The sequence below is a fragment of the Nicrophorus vespilloides genome, unplaced genomic scaffold (assembly GCF_001412225.1).
Source record: "Nicrophorus vespilloides isolate i.1.1-1 unplaced genomic scaffold, Nicve_v1.0, whole genome shotgun sequence".
NCBI classification, from domain to species: Eukaryota; Metazoa; Arthropoda; class Insecta; order Coleoptera; family Silphidae; genus Nicrophorus; species Nicrophorus vespilloides.
Window position 1 is genome coordinate 504,996 of NW_017099643.1, and position 12,663 is coordinate 517,658.

At 28.7% G+C, this 12,663-nt stretch overlaps 3 protein-coding genes across 4 annotated transcripts; all 3 read right to left on the minus strand.

Annotated features, from left to right (window-relative positions):
• Window positions 1-1,597: 1,597 nt before the first annotated feature.
• LOC108564959 (ejaculatory bulb-specific protein 3-like) lies at window positions 1,598-3,265 on the minus strand. Its single transcript, XM_017924169.1, has 2 exons — window positions 2,970-3,265; window positions 1,598-1,901 (listed from the first exon to the last, which is right to left on the minus strand). Exons 1-2 carry the CDS (start codon window positions 3,154-3,156, stop codon window positions 1,726-1,728), a joined length of 363 nt encoding a protein of 120 aa, XP_017779658.1. The 5' UTR covers window positions 3,157-3,265; the 3' UTR covers window positions 1,598-1,725.
• A 684-nt stretch (window positions 3,266-3,949) lies between these two features.
• LOC108564941 lies at window positions 3,950-9,185 on the minus strand. Of its 2 annotated transcripts, XM_017924140.1 has the most exons (11): window positions 9,020-9,185; window positions 7,990-8,164; window positions 7,797-7,928; window positions 7,560-7,718; window positions 7,462-7,505; window positions 5,441-5,500; window positions 5,261-5,308; window positions 4,938-4,994; window positions 4,592-4,639; window positions 4,486-4,533; window positions 3,950-4,431 (listed from the first exon to the last, which is right to left on the minus strand). In XM_017924140.1, exons 1-11 carry the CDS (start codon window positions 9,022-9,024, stop codon window positions 4,335-4,337), a joined length of 873 nt encoding a protein of 290 aa, XP_017779629.1. In that variant the 5' UTR covers window positions 9,025-9,185; the 3' UTR covers window positions 3,950-4,334. The 2 variants fall into 2 exon arrangements, with proteins under 2 accessions (XP_017779629.1, XP_017779630.1); XM_017924141.1 differs by lacking the exon at window positions 5,441-5,500 and having other exon boundaries at window positions 9,020-9,184.
• A 1,020-nt stretch (window positions 9,186-10,205) lies between these two features.
• Window positions 10,206-10,593, minus strand: LOC108564934. Its single transcript, XM_017924135.1, has 2 exons — window positions 10,455-10,593; window positions 10,206-10,405 (listed from the first exon to the last, which is right to left on the minus strand). The coding sequence occupies exons 1-2, from the start codon at window positions 10,591-10,593 to the stop codon at window positions 10,260-10,262; spliced, it is 285 nt and encodes a 94-aa protein (XP_017779624.1). The 3' UTR covers window positions 10,206-10,259.
• Window positions 10,594-12,663: the final 2,070 nt, after the last annotated feature.

Below are 12,663 nucleotides of genomic sequence, written 5' to 3' on the forward strand. Positions count from 1 at the left end.
TTTAAATATTGTATATTGGTTTACTTAAATTATTTTTAGTAATTACTTAGGAAGGAAAGTTCATGTTTGTAATTTCTTTTAATTATATATATTACATAAAATATAATTGTGGATGTAATAAGTTCTCACATTTCATTCAAATAATTAGAATTTTATAATGTAAATTTCAATTACTATTGCATTCAATAGGTATAATAGGTACGGTGGGCACACGAGACCAGGCCCACAGGATGCAAAAAACAAGTATTTTTAACCTTTAACTATTCGCGCCGGTGTAAAAAGTACACCAATTTTCTAAGAAATTATACCACATCTATATTTTCTTTGCCCCATCTATGAAACTTAACGTAACCTTTGCCTAAAGTGTTTATTAAATGCCGGTGCAATATTATGTTCACTGCGGCACAAAGAAGTTATTTTTGTGCATGTTGATGCTGATACCTCGACTCACGCTTAAATAGAAGGCAATGACGACAATTCTGATTCAGAATTTGTTATATTACTTTTATTATAATACATTTCTTGTTATAATATTGTAGAATATTCAACAATTAAACTATACAACAAACTAAGGAGATAACACTAAATTCACAAAAGTCATATCATTATATAAGTTTTGTGAATGAGATTATTCTAAAATTATATTATTTTCATCGCAGATTGAATCATAAGCTTAAGATTATTAATGTAGTAGTTTCAAATCATAATATTATCAAATGACAAACAGATTCAAATGGCTTTTATATGTAGTTTATATCTACACATTCATTTCCACTCTTACTTTGGTATGAGATTTTGAAAGATTCATTTAAAAGGATGTTCTAAATATGAAATAACAAATCATTTTCACTTTATATTCTTCGTGTTAATTTGATTTCCTTAATATAAACTTGTTTTCTTATTTAAGACAACATATAAAATTCTTTTCAAAGAGTATATTATAAAATTATTGTCATTTAGAAATTCTACGTTTATTTCTGATTCTTTAAATCAAGGAATAATTTATTATTTTCTAATTTAAAAATTAAATATGTAAAATGTATATTTGGTTGCATATGACGAAATCCTGTACTAACCGATGAGAATCGTTAAGAAAGCTAAGTAATGCAACATACTGAAATATCAATATAGGAAATAATTTCGAAATGAGGTTTATTGGCTTATGTGTAATGTTCTGTTGATCACACGAGTTTCAAATATTTATTGATTCGTGGTGCAATTATTTAAGTAATAGTAATATATTTGTTTAATACATAAAATAGAGTGGAAACTCGTTTAGCGAGTTTAATCCGTTAAAAAATTTCCGGATTTATACTCGTATAGTGAAACATATTCAAATACACATATGTGTACACAAGTTTTAAAAATAACGTAGAATGCCTGCAAGCGAGGTTCCACTGAAATAAGAATCATAATTATGTTTAATTCAACTACGATTTGTATAAACCATATATTACTTTATCTTATACTTTTATTAAAATAATTCGATATTTAATATTCGAATTAGTTTACTTCATGTCTAATGAATATTCTAATAAGAAAAGACAAACTATACTATATAAAAAATATATTTTCGTTTAAATTTTAGTAATACATATTCAATTTAAGAAACCAGTTATTGAATGATAATAATCTCGAGAAGCAAATCACGATTCCTCCTTCCTCTTTGGACGCAACTTTTGTATTCAGGTTATTTCTAATTCTACGGGATTAAGTAGCATCTTCTTAAAGTTTCTTGTCGAACTTTTTCTTGTATTCCATGTTGGGATCGTACTTCTTCGAAAGCCTCTCCCAATCGTTAGGCCTGTTCTTCATCAGATGACGGATCACCTTTTCGGCTGTTTCCTTTTGCTTCTCGTTGCATTTCAAACATTCACTCGATAATGCATCTGGTAGCGTCTCTGAAAGCAAAAACACAAAAGTATTATAATTATTGCATATACAAACAAATTTACTTAACAAATCGTAAATATGATTTTGTTATAAATTGATTTATTATTAAGTCTGTTTTGTTGCATATAATCAAACATGATTGTTTCTCTTAAATTACGATTCTTGTTAAGATTTTATTTGATATATTTTTCTAAATTATATTTTGAAGTTTGAGTTTAATAATTATAAATTTGGTCTGTAAACTTGTGTGACGGTATTTTTTATTTTTATTATGTATATGTATTTAGTTTTTGTGACTGTTGCGATATTATTATAATAGATAAAGAAGTCAGTGTTTTTGAAGTCAGTGATTAGAAAGTATCTGAATTCGATTTTATAAAACAATAGACCATTAAACTGTAGATTAATTGTAGTGATAATAAATGCAAAATCCTGTATGAAATCGCAATTTTAAGTTTATAATCGGCAAATTTTTCTAGTCAAATTTTCAAAAGAACTAGAAACAAGAGAGTGTTAATAAAGTATAAACTTATATCAAATATTGCAATAGACAAAAATAAATAACTTATAATTATTTTGTCTCGTTTAAACAAAAAAAAGTTATTAAAAGTGTACACTTATATATGATATTATAATTCACAAGAAATTCTAAAATCAGTTCAAGTAAATTAGTTTTCTTAAATCTTCGTAGAAAGTATAGTTATTTAAAATTATAAATTAAGTCAAAATAGTTTAAAAAATAAAGGTTAAAAAGGAAAAGCGTTATTTTATTTAGAAAGTTATATTTTATTATATACAACAATTCCGATTTTGTAACTTAAGGCCAACTAATATTTGTATATGAATTAAAGTAATAGTTGAATGTATTTGAAGGGAAAAAGTTTGGAAAGTTGATTGAACTATTGTGATTTTTTTTGTTGCGCCACTCATCGCAAATAAAGTGTACCGATAAGTGAAAGTTAGATTATCGAACGCGTTACAAGAGAGTTGCGTATATAAAAAAAATACTGAGTTTATTCGATTTTAGAATTGAAATTAAATATAATGCTTTGTTAATTAATAATAAGTGTACTCACTTTTCAATTCTCTTCCGTCCGGTGTGCAGGGTCCTTCTTCCATCAAACATTTGATGTAGTTGGAGAGGACACGGTTGTTGGTCAAAATCTGATCGACGTTTACGTTATCATATTTGTTGGTATATTTGTTTTGCGCTCGTACGTAAAGTATTATGCACAAAAGCAAGGTAACCGTCAGGAGTTTCATTGTTGAAGAAGTGTGTCAAAGAACTCCAGGTCGTCTTTATAAGCGAGGCAGCCGGCCGCAGCCACACAAGGGGTGTCGGAGGAAAGTAACAGTTCACGTGATCCGAATAGGAAACAGTCAGTGACAAGAAACGCATTTCGATGATATTATCGTTTGACCCACATCGGGCTCTAGTACGACGTACGACGAGAGAGACTCTCTCACCGAGAGATCTTGTGGTTCGATAAAGTTTCTATTTCATTATTATTACATTTTTTCCTTCCTTCCAGTAAAAGCCTTCGTCTCGGAAAACACTTGCATCTTCTCATCTCGTTGACTACCAAATCCGGTGATCCAGTGAGAGTTATATTAGAAATTGGATCCAAATTGGTTCTGCTATACAACGACGCCGTCCATTACATTGTTATTCAAGATACTAAACGAAATAATTCATTCCCATTTAGTAGAAAGACAGAGAAAAAAACGTTTACAGTTACGTACAAACAACTGCATTTAGCTCAACTTGGTAATTTAAGTTTAGTTTGAAATACTGAAAACAGATGTTTGATATAAACGTATTTGGTCATTACATTGACATACACCAACTTGGACATTCTCCAGACATCGTTTCACAAAAATGCGAAACTAAAAAATATTTGCAAAACATCTTCATTATTTTAGGCACATCACCAGACGCTAAAGTAATCGGTGGTCAAGGTTATTAAATTCTGAATCATTTGCGTATCTTCATCGAATTCCAAACAGTATTTCTTCGGTCTCATCGAAATGTTATGAATAATAGACATTATTTGCTTGGTACATATATATTTCTATCGCGGTGCATATATTTATCACTTAATGTTACATATAAAAATATCCAACGAATATGTATTATAATGATATAATATATATATATATATATATGTTTATAAACCTAGCGTATCAGTCAAAACAAGTAAAAGTATATATTGACTATAGCGATCTACTGGGTTTTGTTATGAAAAACACATTAAATAATATCAATAAAATCACTACTCATAAAATTAAAAATACCCAAAAGGTATACACAACCATTACAGCAGCGATTCCGGTTGGTTGTAAAAACAAACAAAAAAATATATTTTGAAATATAAATTGGGTTTAAAAGTTTGGGAATCGCTGCATTACAATTTAAAATGTGTCAAATCGAATGGGATCGTTTAGAGTTGGCCTCTGCCTCTACCCATCCCTCGAGGCACGGCCCTTCCAGAATTGACTCCTCTGGAAACTCTTCCTCTGCCCCTCGTTCTACGTTCGCTAAAAACAATTCAAGATTAGTATTTGACATATGTTAAACGATATTTTACTCACCTTCCCAACGGTGGGAAATTTGTATCAGATGAAGCATCGGAGGCGCTCCTAAATAAATTTTGATTCAAATCATTTGAAGAACAATAAAAAAATATAGATTATTTACCCGCTTACACTTCCAGTTGTATCAGTCATAGAAGTAACTTGAGAAGACCTGAAAACAAAATTGTATATATAGCAATACCTCGCATTGTGTACCGGGCTAATCAGGGAACTAAATAGTTTTTAGTATATATATTGCTCAAAATTAAAACTCTTTGTGGTCCAGTGGTTCCATCATGGGACCACATAAAGAGTAAAGTATTATACATTTTAAACTAATTTAACCAAAAAAAAAATAAGTTGGGCCACAAAGGGTTAAAATTTAGTTTGTCACCATAGTAAATTATTGATGCAAGGGATTGCTGTATATACACATTCAAAAGATTTTGAATGAATTTATTAGAATTTACCCGTTATCTTCCGTGTTTGAATTAATGTTCGCATTAGTTGAAGGAACGCCGGAAAATCTGAAAGAAAGAAATTTATAAATGTTTTAGTAATATTGAGGTCATTAATTAGTATAAAAAGTGAAATATGAATATAAATCTTTAGAATAATAATATACAGTGGAACCTCGCTTAACGAGTATAATCCGTTCCAAAATTTCCGGCTTTTTACTCGTATAGTGAAACATTAAAAAATACACATAATATGTGTACACAAGTTTTAAAAATAATGTAGCAGGAGCGCAATCCTCGTTAAGCGAGGATCCACTGTATTTGAATTATTTTACCCGTTAGAAATTCCGTTTGCTCTAGCATATCCATTGGAAGCAGAATTCCTGTAAAACAAACAATACATTAGTTGACGTTTTTTTATTGAATTAATTTAATTCAAAATTATTATAGATGATACAATTATAGTGAAGATGAGTAAAACCCTAATATTTTGAATAGTACATATTTCTAGTTACCCTTTATTATTTTTACGAGACCTATTTTTTTTTCTGTTCGTGGATGATACGACAGACAATCTAGAAAAAATGATTATGATTAACCCCACAAAAAAAAATCGTTTGTGTAGAATAATAGTTAGTATTTATATCTGTGTACATAAATAAATTAAACTTAGAATTAAAAAACCTATCCTCAAATAAAAAAAGGGTAATACATAACTAATAAAAATGCAATATAAATTCATCAAAAAAATATCTATTGCTAAAGCATTAAATGATAACATTTATATAATTTATTTACATTTTTTTGAATTAATCCCTAATATTTCTGTCTGAAAATAATATAAGTCATAAATTTAATTTATTAAATTTATCAAGAATATCGAGAGCATCATAAAGAAAAAGCGTGGTTGACCATCGAATAAATTAACAATAAATAAAGAAACTAAAATTAGATATTACTCTTAACTAATTGTGTAATTAAAAATTAGGAGTTCATTGGGATTGGTATGGTTTTATGATAATCTCGACATAATTTTCTAAACTAATCGGCATTTTCGTTCAATTCGTTTTCTAAATCGAATAAATGTTCTAAATGGAACATACTGCATTCTAAGAATCTGCAAAAAAATAAATAAATGTTATATTGTAATCTGATACTTGAATAAACAAATATAACAAAATATTACACAAATATTTTGCAGATGTAGCAAAAACTTCTATTACTCCTCTACTTCAATTTGGTCAGTGTATTTGAGTACTGTTTCATAAGTCACGCCATTTTTTTTAGATAGACTTAAACTTTGTATTTTTTACAGACTTGTTTGTATGTTTTAAATGTAAACATCAGGTAATGTTGGTTGCATACATCATCTATCTGAAGCTGTATATATTTTAAATAAATATTTGAGAAGAAATATTTACATTTAATATAACAAATATATGTGAAAGACATTTGATAATATTATATATTTATGTTTTTTTTTATATATTTACATTTTCTATTGTTTAATGTGACTGTTATATATTAATTATATAAAAAACGGAAGTAAATCATAATATTAATTTTCTGTGATAATTAGTCATATTTATTGTTGATAGTGTTTCTAACAAAGTGTTGATACGTTTCACTAGTCATTCCTTTGATATATTTGTTTTCTTCGTCTTATCATATCATTATTCAGCAGGTTGATAGCAAAATATATAAAGTTTATGCTACATATGTTAAATATTTTGCTTATGATAAAAAATATTATTATTTATCAACGATTCGGTAGTTTACAAACTGCGTTGTAATTTCTATTGTTCCATTATTCAAGTTCGTAAAAGAAACAAACCAAACGGTTTCAATTTATTTGTTTTCTTAAAGACTTATCTTACTGCGATTAAAAAGACTGTTTAGTTGTGAGAAATAAATTTAATCAAACGTTTGTTGTGATAAATATGCTTTAGCAAATTAATAGTATTTGATTATTATGAAAGAAAACATGATTGTCTAAACAGGAAATTCAGAATATCATATTTAATATTGTTCTTGAACGTTATTTCATTTCACTTAATTTAAATTTGATAAATTAATATACAAATTGGTTGATTGGAAGTGTATTTTATCATAGATATCTGTAATAGTCGATTCCGTTTAAACGGAACATCAGCTTATTAGGGGCAAATCCTAAAGAACGGAAATAAAACCGAGCAAATAACAAATGGAAATCGAACTTCAAATAATTGAGCTAGCCGCTTAATCGGGATAAATATACTAATCCCGATTAAGCGGAAACAAAACAAATGTTTTTTCTCACCACTTATCCTACTAGGATTACCTGGATTAGTTTGTTGTCATGAATATGCTTTAGCAAATAAAGTATTTGATTACATAGGTAGTCAAAATTGTATGAAAATATATGAATACATAAACAGAAACTTAAGAATAAGAAATTTGATATTGCTATACATGTTTGTTATTTCATTTTCCTAAATTTAAATGAATTATGACGATATTAAATTGAAGAGTAAAAAAATATATAATGAAAACATACCCATTGGCTGAAATTTCGACCGGATTATTTTCCTTATTTTCGACCTAAAATAAAACAATAATATTATTGGTAAATATAACAATGCAAAAATAACATACATTAATTTGTAGATTTTGGGTTAATCTAGCCAGTTCTTGGAATCGAGCACGCTCGGTCTTTCGAAAACCTTTTCTAACAGAACCAGGTTCCACATCCAATCTGCGTACAATCTCTTCAGAAATGCAATATTCCTCCGGATTGTAAGAGGGATCATCATCCTTAATGGACGAAGCAAAGATTTTATAGTTAAACCTAAATCTAATATTAGCATTGTAGATAAAACTGTCGACACTTACTGCGTCCCATGAGTCAACTTGGTATAATATTTTTTTCTCTACTATTGGGTATAATATCTCAGAATGTTCATTATCGTATTCATATGCACGCATATCCACAAAAAATCGGTCCTCACATGTCGTGACGTGGTGCTACAAGTTAATAATTAGTGTAGTAATAATTAAAATTATTCTTCTTGTAGTTGAATCATACCTGGTATTCGGACACCTGCAAACGGTGATCCGCGTTGTATGGACATATAGCCAAATTGATGTTTGATGATCTTTGACATTTTACGACGTGCGTAGAAAAACGGGCTTCGCCAATAAAGTGAGCTTTTCCTCCGTAAGGGCAGAGGATGAAATTCTCTCCGTTTGTCCAGAGAACGCTAAAAAAATTGAATTTCAATCAGAAACATCAATATAGCCTTGCAAATATTTAAAATAAATGACAATATTTAAATGTAAATAAAATCAAAACTTCTATTATCTTCAAACTTAACAAAATATGAAGAACACATCTCGACGGCAACTAATAGAAATTTCAATAAACGTAGTAACAACAGATATTGGATTTTAAGCATTAAAAATCGTTAGATGAATGATGGAAATAAAGCTGTGAACATTAAAAAAAAATCACAAAAATCCAACAAAAGTTTAAATCTTATCGGGAATAGAAATGAGATATTTATTAAAAATGGAATAATGTATGGCAGAACAAGCATACACGAAATATATACTGTCCTAAAAAAAATTGGGTTCAAATTTCGCGGGGTATTAATTCCCGGCGAAATAGGAAATGAAAACACAGTACTGTAAGTACCAATTGATTGTAGAAACAGGGCATTATGTGGCGAAAATGAGAGCGCAGACATATATTAATTACAAAAAAAGTTATCACAGACAACTAAAATATGAAATCCAATAGAGGTATCAGTATATAAGCAAGCAATTGATGGCAGAAATAGGGCAGTACGCATTAAAAAAACATTCAAAGTACAGTCTTGTACAAATAACGAGAACGTCGTCAAGAGAATAATAGTAGACATAAACAAAAAAACAGGATACAGTTTGCGCGCTTATAAATGATCAAGTATATAAAGTTAATAACTTTAGCTATAAAATAAAAGTATTCGTACATCGGAAATCATTCCCTATATTAAAAAAATGCACATACAATACTGATAAGAACCGGTAAAAGATTTGAAATCTCTTAAAAAAAAAACTTATTAGAAAAAACTAACCTCATTGTGACTGTTTTGCAAAATGGCAAACAGCAAAATATCAAGTTCGATGCTGAATAATTCTTCACTAGAATTTCCAGAATAACTTGTAGCTGGATCTTTTCAGGACACTGATGTTCGGAGAGATGTTAATTGCACGGATCCCAGTAGACGACACAATTCAAATAAGTTTCTCACAGATATTTATACCTTCTTTCCCCCAGATACTTCAGCACTTTTTGCGAGCTTTACACCATTCTGATTGGTTGACGCCTTAAGCTGCAACTTCGTGGTAACCATATTTGAGATTTTCACCAACAGAGGACACCTGTACTTATCATTTAAATTGTGGATATTATTAATTCTTTGTAAAGATTTGCTGAAATAACAATACATAACTAGTAGTATTTTACTAATAACATTTAATTAATATATTTTTTTAATATTAATTAATTTGAATTAGTTCTTCAGTAATTTATTTTTATGGACTACTAATGAAATAGTTAATGCTTTAAATTATTCTCTCCCCTGGTGAGTCATTGAAGATAAGACTTTCAACCATATAATTAATTACTTAAGTGAGTATTAATTAATTTACATATTTTACTGTATATAATGTTTGTTATCTAATAGTATAATACTATTCAGTGTATTTTGTTATAAAGAAACGACACATTATCATGGCTAAACATATTTCAACTCAAGTTTCAATTTCAATGTATATTTTGCTATATTATTTTCAATTTATCTTAAAATAATAAATGAAATACTATATATAGAATATATACACAATTATATTTGTTTATATAAGTGTATAAAAATCTAAGACTAAATAAAGCACTTTTAGGTGATTTACATACTTTTTGAGATCAAGCTAATATTGTATTATATTTTGTTGCACTTTCTTATTTATTAATTCTATATTAAAATTAATATAAATTTTATTACAATAAAATAAGCAGGGAATTAAGAAATGAATTAAATAACTTTGTATTTGTTATTTATTTATTAATTTTTAAAATTTGTATTGAAATTTTCTTATTGTGTTCAAATCATAATGATTAAAAATAAATGTAATATTTTGATAAAATCTAATAAATACTTAGTTAAACTAATACTAGTATTAAATGTAAGGTAAATATATAAATACAAATATTTAGTACTAAAAATGATAAGTATTTAGTATACATAAAAAAATAATCGACAAATCCTATAGAATGTGCATTTTAATAAACACATGCTTTATGTTATCTTCTAGATTCTATTGGTAATTAGAGTACTTGTCTACCAGAGAAGCCCATATTTCCGGATATCTGGACTGCACGAATCTGGTGATCCTTTTCACGTTGTTCAATTGAACCCTGTCGCAATTCTGGCATCCTCTGCCAATAATTTCAGGAAGGGCGGCTGCAAATCAACGAATTAATAACACTACCATAAAAGAAAACCAAATTACCTTTAATTTGTTGTCCCCATGCATCGCACGGCGCTTCATCCAAAGCGCAAAGCAGCTGTTTTTCTATGTATCTGTTACCCTGGCACTTCACCAGAGACACCAGAATGAGGACTGTTGCGAATACTTGAAGGCACTTCATTTTACTGCATCTCCATCACGTCGACGACACCTTTTTATTAGGAATTTACGGATCGTGCCTTTTCATAATTACATTGTTTTCGTGAAACAAAAAAAAAAGAATGTATATAATAATATTCGTACGTAATTTAGGATCATGCGGATTTCTCTTTTTCAAATTGCGCATCTTGGGCAACTCGGAAGCACGCAGCATTGTGCTAAAACGGTAACATTTCCTGCCAATTACGTGTCATAATGTCATACATTTAATGCTTCTAATAAGATATCTAGAAGAAAATAGCAGAGATGTATTAGAGTAGTTGCAGTGGAATAATGTGCAAGAAATTTAGAGAAGAGAAAACACCCTTGTGAAATAATACACTTAAGGATACTACATAGGTACAATATGAAATATGAAGTCGAGAGTTAAACACTTATATTTTTTTTTACTTTTTGAAGAGGTATATTTGAAAGTGGAAATAATCTTTCTTTGTAAAACTCATTTTAAAAATACACAATTAGTCACAGCTCGTAACTCATGTATAAATAATTTGATTCGTATAATCAATAAATGTATAAATATTTATTGTCAATTGCCTTAAAACTTGATTACTTTTATCAACTTCCACGTTAAGTATCATAAATATTATTAAAGTGCTATTGTTGTGCTCATTTAAATAAATATACACATGTTTGTATATTACAACAGTTAGATCGATAATGTATAAAGTCTTGCGTATAATTCTCTTTAATTACACTTATTACTAACCAGTTCAACGAAACGCTCAATAATATTTATTAAATATAGTAGATTTCGTTAGATTTCCGCCTTGTAACTAGTTACTTTTTATTAATTCGAAAGTGCAAACGAATAAGTTTTATAATTAATATTTGACCACATATGTAAGGAATAACCTCGCTTAGAATTGAAAAACCTATGACAACAAAATTGTTGAATCGATAAAGTATATATTTTCTTTATTTAATATACAAACTAAATGAATAATGAAAATGTGAATCTCATCAAAGTTCAGTTATATTTTGATTTTGCTTTAAAATTAATTTAATTATATCTGCTTTAAATCCAAATGATTTTATATTTTAAAAATTTAATGCAACTGTCTTTTGTTGAAACAATAAAAAGAAGATATCAATGTTTGTTACAAATATTTAAAAAAAAAATCACGTCTTGGATTAAACTTGAAAACGACTTAGCCGATATTGATTTCACCTTGCAAGAAGAATTGATTGAACTTAAGAAGAATTTGAAAATTCTAAAATCAATTTTCTAATAAGTGGATTTACCAAATTCTGGAATTGCAAACACAAAGCTACGGAAATTTAAGGACTGAAATGACGGGATCTGGATTTAATTTTGGACTTGAGTTGTTTGGAATGGGAATAGAGGTTTAGTTTTGTATCTTGAAGGGTATTTAAGAAGTGGCGATGGGAATATGGGATGATTTCTTATTGTAACATGGGAGGATGAGGGGGATATGCAAAGATAAAGAGATTTGTCTTCGATTGGTTTATTTTAATGCGAAGGTTAAGTGTAGCTAATTGAAAGGAGGAGCTGTGGGTAACCAATGTAGTGTCATCAGCGTATTGGGGGAGAAAAAGGTTGGGATCACAGGTATTAGGATCGGATATATACAAATCACAACAAAAAAAGTTACATAACAGAAGAGACAGAGGTGAGCCTTGCAGGACACCCTGAAGCGAGGAAAAGTATCTGAAGAAAAAAATTATATTTTAATAAAATTACGATTATCCTTGGTAATTCGGAAATGTTAAAGCAGGGATAATTGTTAAGCACAGTTAATACAAACATCGGGTTTATTTGCTTTAAAAACTTAATGTGTATTTATATACAAAAACACATTTTTGATCATTTTAAAAGACAATTTTGTTATAATGTTTTAATTGTAAAATTACTTAGCTTATGAGACCCAGATTATCGGCTTTTTACTGTACCTCGCATAGTCCGAAAATCCAATGAACAAGAGTGAAACCGGACTATACGAGTAATTGCTGTACTTATTTTTAATTCGTCGAATTGTAATAAACTTGAAATTGTACGTAAAAGCCGTTC